We start from the raw sequence: 22047 nt of genomic DNA, 5'->3' as shown, positions 1-22047 counted from the left end.
AAGGAATAGAGTCTTAATAGCAAGCGTGTTTATACTTACTGCAGTCAAATAAGTTGCTTCTGTTTCTGAACCACCAGTTGCAATTACAAATACCCTGATAGATCCTACATTCTGTGGTGATACAAGTTCCACTGATTTAATTTCTACCGTTTCATCAGTGATGGGTGCCAAATCGATTGTTACACTAATTGGTGAAGATTGGGCAGGGAAAGTAGCTGTGGTTGCACTTCCTGGTCTAAGGTTTTCGGGATTGGAAACGCCCGGTGCTGTTATACTGGAAGCGGGTATAATAGCAGGGTCCTCCATACCTTTAACCTCGGCACAAACTGTAAATTAGAGCAAAACAACGGTTAATAAAATTGCAAATATTTTATAGTTATCAAATATGTTTGAAAGTTTTTTATTTATATAGTCATTTATATACGCAGGTGATGTTTTCAAAAACATAGAGTGGCCCTTTCAATACATATTGGTAGAAAGACATCCTAGAAAGATGTCACAAGACATCGTGCTAAAATACAACATGTGCCAAGTATTAAGATACAACATATATCCATAAATCAAATGTTTTGGTTTAAACTGTAATGGTCGCTTCAAACTTCAAAATTCTATAGTATCATGTTTGTGATATGTCATATTTAAGCTCAAATGTTGATTTATTGTTTTAATTTGACTGTTTACATTAATTTACGTGTTTTTGTTCCAACTGTAAATAGAAAACGAAACACAAATTATTAATAACAGATAACACTATAGCTTAGAAAAGCTTGAATAATTTAAACTTCCCAATATCTCACAATATCAAAATTGGCGAAATTTAAATGATCTGCATATTTGTTTTAGTATGAATGAAGCTATGAATCATTTTCAAAGAAAATTACGGGTCTTATCTGTGAATAGATGTTAAGATGACATAACTTCATAGAAACCATTTAAAAATGTAAATCGTTATAGTAGTTGGGACGATTTTATATGAAACCACTAAAACCATTATTATTGTAACTAGATCACTGTCTCTCTGGAGGGCTTTCGGTAATTAGCCAATTAAATAATTAATTAAAATCCCATTGGTTTAAATTGACACAAAAATGTTGAAATACGCTGCTGTAATCATTTATTTAAATAGCTCCACCCGCTCCCTCCAATCAAATCCGGGTTCATTGTCTAAACTGGTTCTTCGAATGGTTTCAGTAATTAATAATTATAAAACCAAATTAAACCCAAATTAGTAAAAATTATACCAATGTCGAGATATAGATTTTATAGTGATGTTTTATATGGACAGCTGAACGCATTATTTCGCCACTGGAGCACTGTCAATTTGAAGCGTTTAAATGATTAAACTTGTCATTTCAGTGAATTAACAACACCCTAAGCAACTAACATTCAGGCAAATGTATCAAATGCAAAACACAAGGTGCGGCACTTATGTAACCTATGGGGATCCATCACAAGGGAGAGTGTCAATCCGGTGACGCACGTTCAGTCTCGTACTCGTCTCGAGCAATCGGTTGCCATGAAACACACACCCTCTGTTGCAAGAGTGGTAAAATTGATCGAGCACATCCTTTGGTTATCCCAATGCTTCATATGGAATTTAAAAAAAAATCTGCTGAAAACTATAGCTTAATATCATTATCCTGTAATGTAGCCAAAGCTTCACACAAAATTTGAAAAAGGATCTCTTGAAAATTGTAGCCTCTATCAAGGTTTTTGGATAAGAGGATATCACTCTGGAACAAAAGGCCGTGGAAAGTTCACTCTCTCTTGGGTGCGTCACACCAAAAATACTAGCTTTTGGTAACCCAATGAGAGGCATTTTGTATCGTAATTACGTAATTATACAGGTGTCACTTTTCAGCTTCAAGATACGTATAAGCGGTCCTCTAGTAGTTTGTGGGAGAAGTTCTGGTCGCAGATGGCGAAATTCTTGGTGCTGGATATATAAATCAATTGTTTTTCAAGTGCATGGACATCTGAAATTAAAGTGCTTGTCCGAGAATATAAGCCGGGCCTAGAAGATCTGTAACTGTCAAGTAGATTGACATCATTAACCATTACTGCTTTATGTAAATAGGCTGCATCAAGATATAAATAATTGTAATTAAATGTAGTTGATTGTTTGTACTTGTATTACCTGTGGGAGAAGTTCCAGGCGCAGTCGGTGAAGTTCCGGGTGCAGTTGGGGAAGTTCCGGGTGCAGTTGGGGAAGTTCCTGGTGCTGGAGACAGAAATGATTTTATATTAAATATTTTATAAAAGAATGAATTGTTCATCAGTTCTTTAACTGCTCAAGGGGTTTGTGGTAGAAGGTCCTGGGCGCCGGTGGCGAAGTTAATGCTGCTCGATGTATAAATCATTTGTTTTTCAAGACATTGACTGCTGAAATTAAAGTGCTTGTCTGATAATATAGGCTGGGCCTCGGGGGTGGTGTAACTGTCAAACAAATTGACAGTAGTATCCAATAATCATTTGTATAAAAGAACTACACCAAAATATAAATAATTGTTACTTCCATTAGATGGATATGGAATAGTATATCATCTGCTGTTAAAAAACATTTAACATGATATTCTAGTAAAGATTAAAAATGTCCGACTACAATTAACTGTGGGAGACGTTCCGGCGCAGTTGGCGAAGTTCCGGGTGCAGTTGGCGAAGTTTCGGGTGCTGGAGATATAAATGGTTATACAGATATTTCAGAAAAGAATTAATTGTTTGTCAACACTTGCATTGCTCAAATTAAACAAATGTCAAGGAAATTGACGCTCCTTTCAATTAAATCAAAATTCATTACATGTTTACTGTTTATCCATATATTACATTCGTGGCAGCTATTGTTACAGACCTATTTGAGTCCACGCAATGTTTTATTTCATTCCATCTGATATAAAATTTCCTAAAATATATTTAACAAGTTATCAAATCGTTCATTAGGCTTACCTGTTGGTGATGTTCCTTCTGTGCCAGTTGTAACTATAAAGATACAAATGTAGTAGAACATTAATATGGGATAAAGTAATTATATTAAATGTGGATAAAGAAATATCTAAGAAAAAAAGAATAAAGATTTGCTACGAACCTACAAAACAGGCGTGCACACTAACATCAATCGTCACTGGTTTGTCCGAATCCGTTGGTGTTATTTCAACCATAATCTCTGTGACAACGACTTCAGGTGGGAATTTAAGAGAATCATCAGTGGTATCATTCTGTTTAAAGATAGAACGATATTGTAATTTAAAGTTTATTGATGGATTCAAATCAAATAAAAGTAAACGACTGGAAACACATACAATTCCCCATATAAAGCATCTAATTAAATCAATGAATATAAACAATTTATGGTTGTACGACTCTTATAAATTGAAAAGAAAAAATTGTATTGGTTTGACCATGACCATGTACTTACATCAGTAGATTCAAGTAGTGTCCATGGTGCTGAAGGTCCCGTTCGTCCAAATACTCTAAATGTTTGCACATTGTCATTGGCAGGAAGTTTTACTTCTGACAGATCAACGGGCTCAACATCATCAGTAAGTTTAAATGTGACGTTGGTAGGAGCATCCGATGGGTTAATTGTAAATTGATCACCACCTGGTCTCAGATTCTCTGGATCATCTGTCGATGGGAATCCAGATGGTTGTTCAAGGTATTCAGCTGGTATAACTGTTGGACTTGCCATTCCTTCTGTCACAAGACACCGTGCTGAAATACAAGATGTGTTAAGATACAACACACATCCATCAATCAAATGCATGTAAATCATTTTTTTTATATTTAAACTGTAATGGTCGCTTCAAAGATTTTGTTGGATTCAGAAAGTGTTCATATAAATGAAGCCTGGACATTATTCCCTTTCTTTAAAAAATAAATAAAAATAAACTTACGTGTAGTTGTTCCAACTGGTAAAATGAATAAAAGGAAAAGTTAAGATAAGATAAGTAACTCAACCAATTTTGTTTCAGCTTAGAATTGTTCGACTTTCTTTATTTACATACGTATCTAGATTTATCTTATGGTTGTTCTAAACTAACGAGACTGCAGTTGAACAAAATAAATATCTGGAATTTGACACTCAAAATTAGGGATATTCAGAAATTACAATTACCTGTAGGAGATGTTCCTGCTTCAGTGGGTGATGTTCCTGCTTCAGTGGGTGATGTGCCGGACACACTTGTTTCTAAAATAAAAGAAGTACGCCCATAGAATCATAGACGACAATTGGATTGAATTCCTTGGAAGATTATTCAAATTTATTTTCTTTGCATATTTTCATCGTCGAACACATAATAAAACTGAATTACAAATATATTAGTATCCTACCTTCGAAACATGCTCTAACATCAAGAGAGAAACTTGTTTCGGAATCGTTATTGGTTTGGGTTACTTCGACTCTGATTTGTGCAGCTTCCGTACCAGCAGGGAAGGTAGCTTTAGGAATGGGTGCTGATAAATCAGTCTGTAAAAATAATAGAAAACATCAGTTCTTGTAAACAAAAAACTCTTAAGGAATAGAGTCTTAATAGCAAGCGTGTTTATACTTACTGCAGTCAAATAAGTTGCTTCTGTTTCTGAACCACCAGTTGCAATTACAAATACCCTGATAGATCCTACATTCTGTGGTGATACAAGTTCCACTGATTTAATTTCTACCGTTTCATCAGTGATGGGTGCCAAATCGATTGTTACACTAATTGGTGAAGATTGGGCAGGGAAAGTAGCTGTGGTTGCACTTCCTGGTCTAAGGTTTTCGGGATTGGAAACGCCCGGTGCTGTTATACTGGAAGCGGGTATAATAGCAGGGTCCTCCATACCTTTAACCTCGGCACAAACTGTAAATTAGAGCAAAACAACGGTTAATAAAATTGCAAATATTTTATAGTTATCAAATATGTTTGAAAGTTTTTTATTTATATAGTCATTTATATACGCAGGTGATGTTTTCAAAAACATAGAGTGGCCCTTTCAATACATATTGGTAGAAAGACATCCTAGAAAGATGTCACAAGACATCGTGCTAAAATACAACATGTGCCAAGTATTAAGATACAACATATATCCATAAATCAAATGTTTTGGTTTAAACTGTAATGGTCGCTTCAAACTTCAAAATTCTATAGTATCATGTTTGTGATATGTCATATTTAAGCTCAAATGTTGATTTATTGTTTTAATTTGACTGTTTACATTAATTTACGTGTTTTTGTTCCAACTGTAAATAGAAAACGAAACACAAATTATTAATAACAGATAACACTATAGCTTAGAAAAGCTTGAATAATTTAAACTTCCCAATATCTCACAATATCAAAATTGGCGAAATTTAAATGATCTGCATATTTGTTTTAGTATGAATGAAGCTATGAATCATTTTCAAAGAAAATTACGGGTCTTATCTGTGAATAGATGTTAAGATGACATAACTTCATAGAAACCATTTAAAAATGTAAATCGTTATAGTAGTTGGGACGATTTTATATGAAACCACTAAAACCATTATTGTTGCTACTAGATCACTGTCTCTCTGGAGGGCTTTCGGTAATTAGCCAATTAAATAATTAATTAAAATCCCATTGGTTTAAATTGACACAAAAATGTTGAAATACGCTGCTGTAATCATTTATTTAAATAGCTCCACCCGCTCCCTCCAATCAAATCCGGGTTCATTGTCTAAACTGGTTCTTCGAATGGTTTCAGTAATTAATAATTATAAAACCAAATTAAACCCAAATTAGTAAAAATTATACCAATGTCGAGATATAGATTTTATAGTGATGTTCTATATGGACAGCTGAACGCATTATTTCGCCACTGGAGCACTGTCAATTTGAAGCGTTTAAATGATTAAACTTGTCATTTCAGTGAATTAACAACACCCTAAGCAACTAACATTCAGGCAAATGTATCAAATGCAAAACACAAGGTGCGGCACTTATGTAACCTATGGGGATCCATCACAAGGGAGAGTGTCAATCCGGTGACGCACGTTCAGTCTCGTACTCGTCTCGAGCAATCGGTTGCCATGAAACACACACCCTCTGTTGCAAGAGTGGTAAAATTGATCGAGCACATCCTTTGGTTATCCCAATGCTTCATATGGAATTTAAAAAAAAATCTGCTGAAAACTATAGCTTAATATCATTATCCTGTAATGTAGCCAAAGCTTCACACAAAATTTGAAAAAGGATCTCTTGAAAATTGTAGCCTCTATCAAGGTTTTTGGATAAGAGGATATCACTCTGGAACAAAAGGCCGTGGAAAGTTCACTCTCTCTTGGGTGCGTCACAATGAGAGGCATTTTGTATCGTATTTACGTAATTATACAGCTGTCACTTTTCAGCTTCAAGATACGTATAAGCGGTCCTCTAGTAGTTTGTGGGAGAAGTTCTGGTCGCAGATGGCGAAATTCTTGGTGCTGGATATATAAATCAATTGTTTTTCAAGTGCATGGCCATCTGAAATTAAAGTGCTTGTCCGAGAATATAAGCCGGGCCTAGAAGATCTGTAACTGTCAAGTACATTGACATCATTAACCATTACTGCTTTATGTAAATAGGCTGCATCAAGATATAAATAATTGTAATTAAATGTAGTTGATTGTTTGTACTTGTATTACCTGTGGGAGAAGTTCCAGGCGCAGTCGGTGAAGTTCCGGGTCCAGTTGGGGAAGTTCCGGGTGCAGTTGGGGAAGTTCCTGGTGCTGGAGACAGAAATGATTTTATATTAAATATTTTATAAAAGAATGAATTGTTCATCAGTTCTTTAACTGCTCAAGGGGTTTGTGGTAGAAGGTCCTGGGCGCCGGTGGCGAAGTTAATGCTGCTCGATGTATAAATCATTTGTTTTTCAAGACATTGACTGCTGAAATTAAAGTGCTTGTCTGATAATATAGGCTGGGCCTCGGAGTAGTGTAACTGTCAAACAAATTGACAGTAGTATCCAATAATCATTTGTATAAAAGAACTACACCAAAATATAAATAATTGTTACTTCCATTAGATAGATATGGAATAGTATATCATCTGCTGTTAAAAAACATTTAACATGATATTCTAGTAAAGATTAAAAATGTCCGACTACAATTAACTGTGGGAGACGTTCCGGCGCAGTTGGCGAAGTTCCGGGTGCAGTTGGCGAAGTTTCGGGTGCTGGAGATATAAATGGTTATACAGATATTTCAGAAAAGAATTAATTGTTTGTCAACACTTGCATTGCTCAAATTAAACAAATGTCAAGGAAATTGACGCTCCTTTCAATTAAATCAAAATTCATTACATGTTTACTGTTTATCCATATATTACATTCGTGGCAGCTATTGTTACAGACCTATTTGAGTCCACGCAATGTTTTATTTCATTCCATCTGATATAAAATTTCCTAAAATATATTTAACAAGTTATCAAATCGTTCATTAGGCTTACCTGTTGGTGATGTTCCTTCTGTGCCAGTTGTAACTATAAAGATACAAATGTAGTAGAACATTAATATGGGATAAAGTAATTATATTAAAGGTGGATAAAGAAATATCTAAGAAAAAAAGAATAAAGATTTGCTACGAACCTACAAAACAGGCGTGCACACTAACATCAATCGTCACTGGTTTGTCCGAATCCGTTGGTGTTATTTCGACCATAATCTCTGTGACAACGACTTCAGGTGGGAATTTAAGAGAATCATCAGTGGTATCATTCTGTTTAAAGATAGAACGATATTGTAATTTAAAGTTTATTGATGGATTCAAATCAAATAAAAGTAAACGACTGGAAACACATACAATTCCCCATATAAAGCATCTAATTAAATCAATGAATATAAACAATTTATGGTTGTACGACTCTTATAAATTGAAAAGAAAAAATTGTATTGGTTTGACCATGACCATGTACTTACATCAGTAGATTCAAGTAGTGTCCATGGTGCTGAAGGTCCCGTTCGTCCAAATACTCTAAATGTTTGCACATTGTCATTGGCAGGAAGTTTTACTTCTGACAGATCAACGGGCTCAACATCATCAGTAAGTTTAAATGTGACGTTGGTAGGAGCATCCGATGGGTTAATTGTAAATTGATCACCACCTGGTCTCAGATTCTCTGGATCATCTGTCGATGGGAATCCAGATGGTTGTTCAAGGTATGCAGCTGGTATAACTGTTGGACTTGCCATTCCTTCTGTCACAAGACACCGTGCTGAAATACAAAATGTGCCAAGTGTTAAGATACAACACACATCCATCAATCAAATGCATGTAAATCATTTTTTTTATATTTAAACTGTAATGGTCACTTCAAAGATTTTGTTGGATTCAGAGAGTGTTCATATAAATGAAGCCTGGATATTATTCCCTTTCTTTAAAAAATAAATAAAAATAAACTTACGTGTAGTTGTTCCAACTGTTAAAAGGAATAAAAGGAAAAGTTAAGATAAGATAAGTAACTCAACCAATTTTGTTTCAGCTTAAAATTGTTCGACTTTCTTTATTTACATACGTATCTAGATTTATCTTATGGTTGTTCTAAACTAACGGACTGCAGTTGAACAAAATAAATATCTGAAATTTGACACTCGAAATTAGGGATATTCAGAAATTACAATTACCTGTAGGAGATGTTCCTGCTTCAGTGGGTGATGTTCCTGCTTCAGTGGGTGATGTGCCGGACACACTTGTTTCTAAAATAAAAGAAGTACGCCCATAGAATCATAGACGACAATTGGATTGAATTCCTTGGAAGATTATTCAAATTTATTTTCTTTGCATATTTTCATCGTCGAACACATAATAAAACTGAATTACAAATATATTAGTATCCTACCTTCGAAACATGCTCTAACATCAAGAGAGAAACTTGTTTCGGAATCGTTATTGGTTTGGGTTACTTCGACTCTGATTTGTGCAGCTTCCGTACCAGCAGGGAAGGTAGCTTTAGGAATGGGTGCTGATAAATCAGTCTGTAAAAATAATAGAAAACATCAGTTCTTGTAAACAAAAAACTCTTAAGGAATAGAGTCTTAATAGCAAGCGTGTTTATACTTACTGCAGTCAAATAAGTTGCTTCTGTTTCTGAACCACCAGTTGCAATTACAAATACCCTGATAGATCCTACATTCTGTGGTGATACAAGTTCCACTGATTTAATTTCTACCGTTTCATCAGTGATGGGTGCCAAATCGATTGTTACACTAATTGGTGAAGATTGGGCAGGGAAAGTAGCTGTGGTTGCACTTCCTGGTCTAAGGTTTTCGGGATTGGAAACGCCCGGTGCTGTTATACTGGAAGCGGGTATAATAGCAGGGTCCTCCATACCTTTAACCTCGGCACAAACTGTAAATTAGAGCAAAACAACGGTTAATAAAATTGCAAATATTTTATAGTTATCAAATATGTTTGAAAGTTTTTTATTTATATAGTCATTTATATACGCAGGTGATGTTTTCAAAAACATAGAGTGGCCCTTTCAATACATATTGGTAGAAAGACATCCTAGAAAGATGTCACAAGACATCGTGCTGAAATACAAGATGTGCCAAGTATTAAGATACAACATATATCCATAAATCAAATGTTTTGGTTTAAACTGTAATGGTCGCTTCAAACTTCAAAATTCTATAGTATCATGTTTGTGATATGTCATATTTAAGCTCAAATGTTGATTTATTGTTTTAATTTGACTGTTTACATTAATTTACGTGTTTTTGTTCCAACTGTAAATAGAAAACGAAACACAAATTATTAATAACAGATAACACTATAGCTTAGAAAAGCTTGAATAATTTAAACTTCCCAATATCTCACAATATCAAAATTGGCGAAATTTAAATGATCTGCATATTTGTTTTAGTATGAATGAAGCTATGAATCATTTTCAAAGAAAATTACGGGTCTTATCTGTGAATAGATGTTAAGATGACATAACTTCATAGAAACCATTTAAAAATGTAAATCATTATAGTAGTTGGGACGATTTTATATGAAACCACTAAAACCATTATTGTTGCTACTAGATCACTGTCTCTCTGGAGGGCTTTCGGTAATTAGCCAATTAAATAATTAATTAAAATCCCATTGGTTTAAATTGATACAAAAATGTTGAAATACGCTGCTGTAATCATTTATTTAAATAGCTCCACCCGCTCCCTCCAATCAAATCCGGGTTCATTGTCTAAACTGGTTCTTCGAATGGTTTCAGTAATTAATAATTATAAAACCAAATTAAACCCAAATTAGTAAAAATTATACCAATGTCGAGATATAGATTTTATAGTGATGTTTTATATGGACAGCTGAACGCATTATTTCGCCACTGGAGCACTGTCAATTTGAAGCGTTTAAATGATTAAACTTGTCATTTCAGTGAATTAACAACACCCTAAGCAACTAACATTCAGGCAAATGTATCAAATGCAAAACACAAGGTGCGGCACTTATGTAACCTATGGGGATCCATCACAAGGGAGAGTGTCAATCCGGTGACGCACGTTCAGTCTCGTACTCGTCTCGAGCAATCGGTTGCCATGAAACACACACCCTCTGTTGCAAGAGTGGTAAAATTGATCGAGCACATCCTTTGGTTATCCCAATGCTTCATATGGAATTTAAAAAAAAATCTGCTGAAAACTATAGCTTAATATCATTATCCTGTAATGTAGCCAAAGCTTCACACAAAATTTGAAAAAGGATCTCTTGAAAATTGTAGCCTCTATCAAGGTTTTTGGATAAGAGGATATCACTCTGGAACAAAAGGCCGTGGAAAGTTCACTCTCTCTTGGGTGCGTCACAATGAGAGGCATTTTGTATCGTATTTACGTAATTATACAGCTGTCACTTTTCAGCTTCAAGATACGTATAAGCGGTCCTCTAGTAGTTTGTGGGAGAAGTTCTGGTCGCAGATGGCGAAATTCTTGGTGCTGGATATATAAATCAATTGTTTTTCAAGTGCATGGCCATCTGAAATTAAAGTGCTTGTCCGAGAATATAAGCCGGGCCTAGAAGATCTGTAACTGTCAAGTACATTGACATCATTAACCATTACTGCTTTATGTAAATAGGCTGCATCAAGATATAAATAATTGTAATTAAATGTAGTTGATTGTTTGTACTTGTATTACCTGTGGGAGAAGTTCCAGGCGCAGTCGGTGAAGTTCCGGGTCCAGTTGGGGAAGTTCCGGGTGCAGTTGGGGAAGTTCCTGGTGCTGGAGACAGAAATGATTTTATATTAAATATTTTATAAAAGAATGAATTGTTCATCAGTTCTTTAACTGCTCAAGGGGTTTGTGGTAGAAGGTCCTGGGCGCCGGTGGCGAAGTTAATGCTGCTCGATGTATAAATCATTTGTTTTTCAAGACATTGACTGCTGAAATTAAAGTGCTTGTCTGATAATATAGGCTGGGCCTCGGAGTAGTGTAACTGTCAAACAAATTGACAGTAGTATCCAATAATCATTTGTATAAAAGAACTACACCAAAATATAAATAATTGTTACTTCCATTAGATAGATATGGAATAGTATATCATCTGCTGTTAAAAAACATTTAACATGATATTCTAGTAAAGATTAAAAATGTCCGACTACAATTAACTGTGGGAGACGTTCCGGCGCAGTTGGCGAAGTTCCGGGTGCAGTTGGCGAAGTTTCGGGTGCTGGAGATATAAATGGTTATACAGATATTTCAGAAAAGAATTAATTGTTTGTCAACACTTGCATTGCTCAAATTAAACAAATGTCAAGGAAATTGACGCTCCTTTCAATTAAATCAAAATTCATTACATGTTTACTGTTTATCCATATATTACATTCGTGGCAGCTATTGTTACAGACCTATTTGAGTCCACGCAATGTTTTATTTCATTCCATCTGATATAAAATTTCCTAAAATATATTTAACAAGTTATCAAATCGTTCATTAGGCTTACCTGTTGGTGATGTTCCTTCTGTGCCAGTTGTAACTATAAAGATACAAATGTAGTAGAACATTAATATGGGATAAAGTAATTATATTAAAGGTGGATAAAGAAATATCTAAGAAAAAAAGAATAAAGATTTGCTACGAACCTACAAAACAGGCGTGCACACTAACATCAATCGTCACTGGTTTGTCCGAATCCGTTGGTGTTATTTCGACCATAATCTCTGTGACAACGACTTCAGGTGGGAATTTAAGAGAATCATCAGTGGTATCATTCTGTTTAAAGATAGAACGATATTGTAATTTAAAGTTTATTGATGGATTCAAATCAAATAAAAGTAAACGACTGGAAACACATACAATTCCCCATATAAAGCATCTAATTAAATCAATGAATATAAACAATTTATGGTTGTACGACTCTTATAAATTGAAAAGAAAAAATTGTATTGGTTTGACCATGACCATGTACTTACATCAGTAGATTCAAGTAGTGTCCATGGTGCTGAAGGTCCCGTTCGTCCAAATACTCTAAATGTTTGCACATTGTCATTGGCAGGAAGTTTTACTTCTGACAGATCAACGGGCTCAACATCATCAGTAAGTTTAAATGTGACGTTGGTAGGAGCATCCGATGGGTTAATTGTAAATTGATCACCACCTGGTCTCAGATTCTCTGGATCATCTGTCGATGGGAATCCAGATGGTTGTTCAAGGTATGCAGCTGGTATAACTGTTGGACTTGCCATTCCTTCTGTCACAAGACACCGTGCTGAAATACAAAATGTGCCAAGTGTTAAGATACAACACACATCCATCAATCAAATGCATGTAAATCATTTTTTTATATTTAAACTGTAATGGTCACTTCAAAGATTTTGTTGGATTCAGAGAGTGTTCATATAAATGAAGCCTGGATATTATTCCCTTTCTTTAAAAAATAAATAAAAATAAACTTACGTGTAGTTGTTCCAACTGTTAAAAGGAATAAAAGGAAAAGTTAAGATAAGATAAGTAACTCAACCAATTTTGTTTCAGCTTAAAATTGTTCGACTTTCTTTATTTACATACGTATCTAGATTTATCTTATGGTTGTTCTAAACTAACGGACTGCAGTTGAACAAAATAAATATCTGAAATTTGACACTCGAAATTAGGGATATTCAGAAATTACAATTACCTGTAGGAGATGTTCCTGCTTCAGTGGGTGATGTTCCTGCTTCAGTGGGTGATGTGCCGGACACACTTGTTTCTAAAATAAAAGAAGTACGCCCATAGAATCATAGACGACAATTGGATTGAATTCCTTGGAAGATTATTCAAATTTATTTTCTTTGCATATTTTCATCGTCGAACACATAATAAAACTGAATTACAAATATATTAGTATCCTACCTTCGAAACATGCTCTAACATCAAGAGAGAAACTTGTTTCGGAATCGTTATTGGTTTGGGTTACTTCGACTCTGATTTGTGCAGCTTCCGTACCAGCAGGGAAGGTAGCTTTAGGAATGGGTGCTGATAAATCAGTCTGTAAAAATAATAGAAAACATCAGTTCTTGTAAACAAAAAACTCTTAAGGAATAGAGTCTTAATAGCAAGCGTGTTTATACTTACTGCAGTCAAATAAGTTGCTTCTGTTTCTGAACCACCAGTTGCAATTACAAATACCCTGATAGATCCTACATTCTGTGGTGATACAAGTTCCACTGATTTAATTTCTACCGTTTCATCAGTGATGGGTGCCAAATCGATTGTTACACTAATTGGTGAAGATTGGGCAGGGAAAGTAGCTGTGGTTGCACTTCCTGGTCTAAGGTTTTCGGGATTGGAAACGCCCGGTGCTGTTATACTGGAAGCGGGTATAATAGCAGGGTCCTCCATACCTTTAACCTCGGCACAAACTGTAAATTAGAGCAAAACAACGGTTAATAAAATTGCAAATATTTTATAGTTATCAAATATGTTTGAAAGTTTTTTATTTATATAGTCATTTATATACGCAGGTGATGTTTTCAAAAACATAGAGTGGCCCTTTCAATACATATTGGTAGAAAGACATCCTAGAAAGATGTCACAAGACATCGTGCTGAAATACAAGATGTGCCAAGTATTAAGATACAACATATATCCATAAATCAAATGTTTTGGTTTAAACTGTAATGGTCGCTTCAAACTTCAAAATTCTATAGTATCATGTTTGTGATATGTCATATTTAAGCTCAAATGTTGATTTATTGTTTTAATTTGACTGTTTACATTAATTTACGTGTTTTTGTTCCAACTGTAAATAGAAAACGAAACACAAATTATTAATAACAGATAACACTATAGCTTAGAAAAGCTTGAATAATTTAAACTTCCCAATATCTCACAATATCAAAATTGGCGAAATTTAAATGATCTGCATATTTGTTTTAGTATGAATGAAGCTATGAATCATTTTCAAAGAAAATTACGGGTCTTATCTGTGAATAGATGTTAAGATGACATAACTTCATAGAAACCATTTAAAAATGTAAATCATTATAGTAGTTGGGACGATTTTATATGAAACCACTAAAACCATTATTGTTGCTACTAGATCACTGTCTCTCTGGAGGGCTTTCGGTAATTAGCCAATTAAATAATTAATTAAAATCCCATTGGTTTAAATTGATACAAAAATGTTGAAATACGCTGCTGTAATCATTTATTTAAATAGCTCCACCCGCTCCCTCCAATCAAATCCGGGTTCATTGTCTAAACTGGTTCTTCGAATGGTTTCAGTAATTAATAATTATAAAACCAAATTAAACCCAAATTAGTAAAAATTATACCAATGTCGAGATATAGATTTTATAGTGATGTTTTATATGGACAGCTGAACGCATTATTTCGCCACTGGAGCACTGTCAATTTGAAGCGTTTAAATGATTAAACTTGTCATTTCAGTGAATTAACAACACCCTAAGCAACTAACATTCAGGCAAATGTATCAAATGCAAAACACAAGGTGCGGCACTTATGTAACCTATGGGGATCCATCACAAGGGAGAGTGTCAATCCGGTGACGCACGTTCAGTCTCGTACTCGTCTCGAGCAATCGGTTGCCATGAAACACACACCCTCTGTTGCAAGAGTGGTAAAATTGATCGAGCACATCCTTTGGTTATCCCAATGCTTCATATGGAATTTAAAAAAAAATCTGCTGAAAACTATAGCTTAATATCATTATCCTGTAATGTAGCCAAAGCTTCACACAAAATTTGAAAAAGGATCTCTTGAAAATTGTAGCCTCTATCAAGGTTTTTGGATAAGAGGATATCACTCTGGAACAAAAGGCCGTGGAAAGTTCACTCTCTCTTGGGTGCGTCACAATGCGAGGCATTTTGTATCGTATTTACGTAATTATACAGCTGTCACTTTTCAGCTTCAAGATACGTATAAGCGGTCCTCTAGTAGTTTGTGGGAGAAGTTCTGGTCGCAGATGGCGAAATTCTTGGTGCTGGATATATAAATCAATTGTTTTTCAAGTGCATGGCCATCTGAAATTAAAGTGCTTGTCCGAGAATATAAGCCGGGCCTAGAAGATCTGTAACTGTCAAGTACATTGACATCATTAACCATTACTGCTTTATGTAAATAGGCTGCATCAAGATATAAATAATTGTAATTAAATGTAGTTGATTGTTTGTACTTGTATTACCTGTGGGAGAAGTTCCAGGCGCAGTCGGTGAAGTTCCGGGTCCAGTTGGGGAAGTTCCGGGTGCAGTTGGGGAAGTTCCTGGTGCTGGAGACAGAAATGATTTTATATTAAATATTTTATAAAAGAATGAATTGTTCATCAGTTCTTTAACTGCTCAAGGGGTTTGTGGTAGAAGGTCCTGGGCGCCGGTGGCGAAGTTAATGCTGCTCGATGTATAAATCATTTGTTTTTCAAGACATTGACTGCTGAAATTAAAGTGCTTGTCTGATAATATAGGCTGGGCCTCGGAGTAGTGTAACTGTCAAACAAATTGACAGTAGTATCCAATAATCATTTGTATAAAAGAACTACACCAAAATATAAATAATTGTTACTTCCATTAGATAGATATGGAATAGTATATCATCTGCTGTTAAAAAACATTTAACATGATATTCTAGTAAAGATTAAAAATGTCCGACTACAATTAACTGTGGGAGACGTTCCGGCGCAGTTGGCGAAGTTCCGGGTGCAGTTGGCGAAGTTTCGGGTGCTGGAGATATAAATGGTTATACAGATATTTCAGAAAAGAATTAATTGTTTGTCAACACTTGCATTGCTCAAATTAAACAAATGTCAAGGAAATTGACGCTCCTTTCAATTAAATCAAAATTCATTACATGTTTACTGTTTATCCATATATTACATTCGTGGCAGCTATTGTTACAGACCTATTTGAGTCCACGCAATGTTTTATTTCATTCCATCTGATATAAAATTTCCTAAAATATATTTAACAAGTTATCAAATCGTTCATTAGGCTTACCTGTTGGTGATGTTCCTTCTGTGCCAGTTGTAACTATAAAGATACAAATGTAGTAGAACATTAATATGGGATAAAGTAATTATATTAAAGGTGGATAAAGAAATATCTAAGAAAAAAAGAATAAAGATTTGCTACGAACCTACAAAACAGGCGTGCACACTAACATCAATCGTCACTGGTTTGTCCGAATCCGTTGGTGTTATTTCGACCATAATCTCTGTGACAACGACTTCAGGTGGGAATTTAAGAGAATCATCAGTGGTATCATTCTGTTTAAAGATAGAACGATATTGTAATTTAAAGTTTATTGATGGATTCAAATCAAATAAAAGTAAACGACTGGAAACACATACAATTCCCCATATAAAGCATCTAATTAAATCAATGAATATAAACAATTTATGGTTGTACGACTCTTATAAATTGAAAAGAAAAAATTGTATTGGTTTGACCATGACCATGTACTTACATCAGTAGATTCAAGTAGTGTCCATGGTGCTGAAGGTCCCGTTCGTCCAAATACTCTAAATGTTTGCACATTGTCATTGGCAGGAAGTTTTACTTCTGACAGATCAACGGGCTCAACATCATCAGTAAGTTTAAATGTGACGTTGGTAGGAGCATCCGATGGGTTAATTGTAAATTGATCACCACCTGGTCTCAGATTCTCTGGATCATCTGTCGATGGGAATCCAGATGGTTGTTCAAGGTATGCAGCTGGTATAACTGTTGGACTTGCCATTCCTTCTGTCACAAGACACCGTGCTGAAATACAAAATGTGCCAAGTGTTAAGATACAACACACATCCATCAATCAAATGCATGTAAATCATTTTTTTTATATTTAAACTGTAATGGTCACTTCAAAGATTTTGTTGGATTCAGAGAGTGTTCATATAAATGAAGCCTGGATATTATTCCCTTTCTTTAAAAAATAAATAAAAATAAACTTACGTGTAGTTGTTCCAACTGTTAAAAGGAATAAAAGGAAAAGTTAAGATAAGATAAGTAACTCAACCAATTTTGTTTCAGCTTAAAATTGTTCGACTTTCTTTATTTACATACGTATCTAGATTTATCTTATGGTTGTTCTAAACTAACGGACTGCAGTTGAACAAAATAAATATCTGAAATTTGACACTCGAAATTAGGGATATTCAGAAATTACAATTACCTGTAGGAGATGTTCCTGCTTCAGTGGGTGATGTTCCTGCTTCAGTGGGTGATGTGCCGGACACACTTGTTTCTAAAATAAAAGAAGTACGCCCATAGAATCATAGACGACAATTGGATTGAATTCCTTGGAAGATTATTCAAATTTATTTTCTTTGCATATTTTCATCGTCGAACACATAATAAAACTGAATTACAAATATATTAGTATCCTACCTTCGAAACATGCTCTAACATCAAGAGAGAAACTTGTTTCGGAATCGTTATTGGTTTGGGTTACTTCGACTCTGATTTGTGCAGCTTCCGTACCAGCAGGGAAGGTAGCTTTAGGAATGGGTGCTGATAAATCAGTCTGTAAAAATAATAGAAAACATCAGTTCTTGTAAACAAAAAACTCTTAAGGAATAGAGTCTTAATAGCAAGCGTGTTTATACTTACTGCAGTCAAATAAGTTGCTTCTGTTTCTGAACCACCAGTTGCAATTACAAATACCCTGATAGATCCTACATTCTGTGGTGATACAAGTTCCACTGATTTAATTTCTACCGTTTCATCAGTGATGGGTGCCAAATCGATTGTTACACTAATTGGTGAAGATTGGGCAGGGAAAGTAGCTGTGGTTGCACTTCCTGGTCTAAGGTTTTCGGGATTGGAAACGCCCGGTGCTGTTATACTGGAAGCGGGTATAATAGCAGGGTCCTCCATACCTTTAACCTCGGCACAAACTGTAAATTAGAGCAAAACAACGGTTAATAAAATTGCAAATATTTTATAGTTATCAAATATGTTTGAAAGTTTTTTATTTATATAGTCATTTATATACGCAGGTGATGTTTTCAAAAACATAGAGTGGCCCTTTCAATACATATTGGTAGAAAGACATCCTAGAAAGATGTCACAAGACATCGTGCTGAAATACAAGATGTGCCAAGTATTAAGATACAACATATATCCATAAATCAAATGTTTTGGTTTAAACTGTAATGGTCGCTTCAAACTTCAAAATTCTATAGTATCATGTTTGTGATATGTCATATTTAAGCTCAAATGTTGATTTATTGTTTTAATTTGACTGTTTACATTAATTTACGTGTTTTTGTTCCAACTGTAAATAGAAAACGAAACACAAATTATTAATAACAGATAACACTATAGCTTAGAAAAGCTTGAATAATTTAAACTTCCCAATATCTCACAATATCAAAATTGGCGAAATTTAAATGATCTGCATATTTGTTTTAGTATGAATGAAGCTATGAATCATTTTCAAAGAAAATTACGGGTCTTATCTGTGAATAGATGTTAAGATGACATAACTTCATAGAAACCATTTAAAAATGTAAATCATTATAGTAGTTGGGACGATTTTATATGAAACCACTAAAACCATTATTGTTGCTACTAGATCACTGTCTCTCTGGAGGGCTTTCGGTAATTAGCCAATTAAATAATTAATTAAAATCCCATTGGTTTAAATTGACACAAAAATGTTGAAATACGCTGCTGTAATCATTTATTTAAATAGCTCCACCCGCTCCCTCCAATCAAATCCGGGTTCATTGTCTAAACTGGTTCTTCGAATGGTTTCAGTAATTAATAATTATAAAACCAAATTAAACCCAAATTAGTAAAAATTATACCAATGTCGAGATATAGATTTTATAGTGATGTTCTATATGGACAGCTGAACGCATTATTTCGCCACTGGAGCACTGTCAATTTGAAGCGTTTAAATGATTAAACTTGTCATTTCAGTGAATTAACAACACCCTAAGCAACTAACATTCAGGCAAATGTATCAAATGCAAAACACAAGGTGCGGCACTTATGTAACCTATGGGGATCCATCACAAGGGAGAGTGTCAATCCGGTGACGCACGTTCAGTCTCGTACTCGTCTCGAGCAATCGGTTGCCATGAAACACACACCCTCTGTTGCAAGAGTGGTAAAATTGATCGAGCACATCCTTTGGTTATCCCAATGCTTCATATGGAATTTAAAAAAAAATCTGCTGAAAACTATAGCTTAATATCATTATCCTGTAATGTAGCCAAAGCTTCACACAAAATTTGAAAAAGGATCTCTTGAAAATTGTAGCCTCTATCAAGGTTTTTGGATAAGAGGATATCACTCTGGAACAAAAGGCCGTGGAAAGTTCACTCTCTCTTGGGTGCGTCACAATGAGAGGCATTTTGTATCGTATTTACGTAATTATACAGCTGTCACTTTTCAGCTTCAAGATACGTATAAGCGGTCCTCTAGTAGTTTGTGGGAGAAGTTCTGGTCGCAGATGGCGAAATTCTTGGTGCTGGATATATAAATCAATTGTTTTTCAAGTGCATGGCCATCTGAAATTAAAGTGCTTGTCCGAGAATATAAGCCGGGCCTAGAAGATCTGTAACTGTCAAGTACATTGACATCATTAACCATTACTGCTTTATGTAAATAGGCTGCATCAAGATATAAATAATTGTAATTAAATGTAGTTGATTGTTTGTACTTGTATTACCTGTGGGAGAAGTTCCAGGCGCAGTCGGTGAAGTTCCGGGTCCAGTTGGGGAAGTTCCGGGTGCAGTTGGGGAAGTTCCTGGTGCTGGAGACAGAAATGATTTTATATTAAATATTTTATAAAAGAATGAATTGTTCATCAGTTCTTTAACTGCTCAAGGGGTTTGTGGTAGAAGGTCCTGGGCGCCGGTGGCGAAGTTAATGCTGCTCGATGTATAAATCATTTGTTTTTCAAGACATTGACTGCTGAAATTAAAGTGCTTGTCTGATAATATAGGCTGGGCCTCGGAGTAGTGTAACTGTCAAACAAATTGACAGTAGTATCCAATAATCATTTGTATAAAAGAACTACACCAAAATATAAATAATTGTTACTTCCATTAGATAGATATGGAATAGTATATCATCTGCTGTTAAAAAACATTTAACATGATATTCTAGTAAAGATTAAAAATGTCCGACTACAATTAACTGTGGGAGACGTTCCGGCGCAGTTGGCGAAGTTCCGGGTGCAGTTGGCGAAGTTTCGGGTGCTGGAGATATAAATGGTTATACAGATATTTCAGAAAAGAATTAATTGTTTGTCAACACTTGCATTGCTCAAATTAAACAAATGTCAAGGAAATTGACGCTCCTTTCAATTAAATCAAAATTCATTACATGTTTACTGTTTATCCATATATTACATTCGTGGCAGCTATTGTTACAGACCTATTTGAGTCCACGCAATGTTTTATTTCATTCCATCTGATATAAAATTTCCTAAAATATATTTAACAAGTTATCAAATCGTTCATTAGGCTTACCTGTTGGTGATGTTCCTTCTGTGCCAGTTGTAACTATAAAGATACAAATGTAGTAGAACATTAATATGGGATAAAGTAATTATATTAAAGGTGGATAAAGAAATATCTAAGAAAAAAAGAATAAAGATTTGCTACGAACCTACAAAACAGGCGTGCACACTAACATCAATCGTCACTGGTTTGTCCGAATCCGTTGGTGTTATTTCGACCATAATCTCTGTGACAACGACTTCAGGTGGGAATTTAAGAGAATCATCAGTGGTATCATTCTGTTTAAAGATAGAACGATATTGTAATTTAAAGTTTATTGATGGATTCAAATCAAATAAAAGTAAACGACTGGAAACACATACAATTCCCCATATAAAGCATCTAATTAAATCAATGAATATAAACAATTTATGGTTGTACGACTCTTATAAATTGAAAAGAAAAAATTGTATTGGTTTGACCATGACCATGTACTTACATCAGTAGATTCAAGTAGTGTCCATGGTGCTGAAGGTCCCGTTCGTCCAAATACTCTAAATGTTTGCACATTGTCATTGGCAGGAAGTTTTACTTCTGACAGATCAACGGGCTCAACATCATCAGTAAGTTTAAATGTGACGTTGGTAGGAGCATCCGATGGGTTAATTGTAAATTGATCACCACCTGGTCTCAGATTCTCTGGATCATCTGTCGATGGGAATCCAGATGGTTGTTCAAGGTATGCAGCTGGTATAACTGTTGGACTTGCCATTCCTTCTGTCACAAGACACCGTGCTGAAATACAAAATGTGCCAAGTGTTAAGATACAACACACATCCATCAATCAAATGCATGTAAATCATTTTTTTTATATTTAAACTGTAATGGTCACTTCAAAGATTTTGTTGGATTCAGAGAGTGTTCATATAAATGAAGCCTGGATATTATTCCCTTTCTTTAAAAAATAAATAAAAATAAACTTACGTGTAGTTGTTCCAACTGTTAAAAGGAATAAAAGGAAAAGTTAAGATAAGATAAGTAACTCAACCAATTTTGTTTCAGCTTAAAATTGTTCGACTTTCTTTATTTACATACGTATCTAGATTTATCTTATGGTTGTTCTAAACTAACGGACTGCAGTTGAACAAAATAAATATCTGAAATTTGACACTCGAAATTAGGGATATTCAGAA

General features: G+C 34.8%; 4 protein-coding genes across 4 annotated transcripts in view; all 4 read right to left on the bottom strand.

Moving 5' to 3' along the window:
• Positions 1–8174: 8174 nt before the first annotated feature.
• Positions 8175–12989, bottom strand: LOC130014274 (DNA-directed RNA polymerase II subunit rpb1-like). The gene is made up of 14 exons (XM_056103258.1): positions 12865–12989; positions 12381–12676; positions 12051–12180; positions 11912–11944; positions 11588–11638; positions 11107–11190; positions 9688–9702; positions 9502–9507; positions 9036–9322; positions 8814–8949; positions 8599–8670; positions 8490–8503; positions 8379–8393; positions 8175–8189 (listed from the first exon to the last, which is right to left on the bottom strand). The coding sequence occupies exons 2-14, from the start codon at positions 12651–12653 to the stop codon at positions 8175–8177; spliced, it is 1131 nt and encodes a 376-aa protein (XP_055959233.1). The 5' UTR covers positions 12654–12676; positions 12865–12989.
• LOC130014273 (DNA-directed RNA polymerase II subunit rpb1-like) lies at positions 12662–17476 on the bottom strand. The gene is made up of 14 exons (XM_056103257.1): positions 17352–17476; positions 16867–17162; positions 16537–16666; positions 16398–16430; positions 16074–16124; positions 15593–15676; positions 14174–14188; positions 13988–13993; positions 13522–13808; positions 13300–13435; positions 13085–13156; positions 12976–12989; positions 12865–12879; positions 12662–12676 (listed from the first exon to the last, which is right to left on the bottom strand). The coding sequence occupies exons 2-14, from the start codon at positions 17137–17139 to the stop codon at positions 12662–12664; spliced, it is 1131 nt and encodes a 376-aa protein (XP_055959232.1). The 5' UTR covers positions 17140–17162; positions 17352–17476.
• LOC130014272 (DNA-directed RNA polymerase II subunit rpb1-like) lies at positions 17148–21963 on the bottom strand. The gene is made up of 14 exons (XM_056103256.1): positions 21839–21963; positions 21354–21649; positions 21024–21153; positions 20885–20917; positions 20561–20611; positions 20080–20163; positions 18661–18675; positions 18475–18480; positions 18009–18295; positions 17787–17922; positions 17572–17643; positions 17463–17476; positions 17352–17366; positions 17148–17162 (listed from the first exon to the last, which is right to left on the bottom strand). Exons 2-14 carry the CDS (start codon positions 21624–21626, stop codon positions 17148–17150), a joined length of 1131 nt encoding a protein of 376 aa, XP_055959231.1. The 5' UTR covers positions 21627–21649; positions 21839–21963.
• The window catches only part of LOC130014271 (mucin-2-like), a 60306-nt gene continuing 59893 nt past the window's right edge, over positions 21635–22047 (bottom strand). Inside the window, exons 91-93 of the mRNA XM_056103255.1 lie at positions 21950–21963; positions 21839–21853; positions 21635–21649 (exon numbers count right to left, since the gene is read on the bottom strand). Of these exons, the coding sequence (XP_055959230.1) occupies positions 21635–21649; positions 21839–21853; positions 21950–21963 (44 nt within the window). The remainder of the gene's footprint in view (positions 21650–21838; positions 21854–21949; positions 21964–22047) is intronic.

Source organism: Patella vulgata, chromosome 9 (assembly GCF_932274485.2).
Source record: "Patella vulgata chromosome 9, xgPatVulg1.2, whole genome shotgun sequence".
Classification (NCBI taxonomy): Eukaryota; Metazoa; Mollusca; class Gastropoda; family Patellidae; genus Patella; species Patella vulgata.
This window is presented reverse-complemented; position numbering and strand designations above follow the sequence as displayed.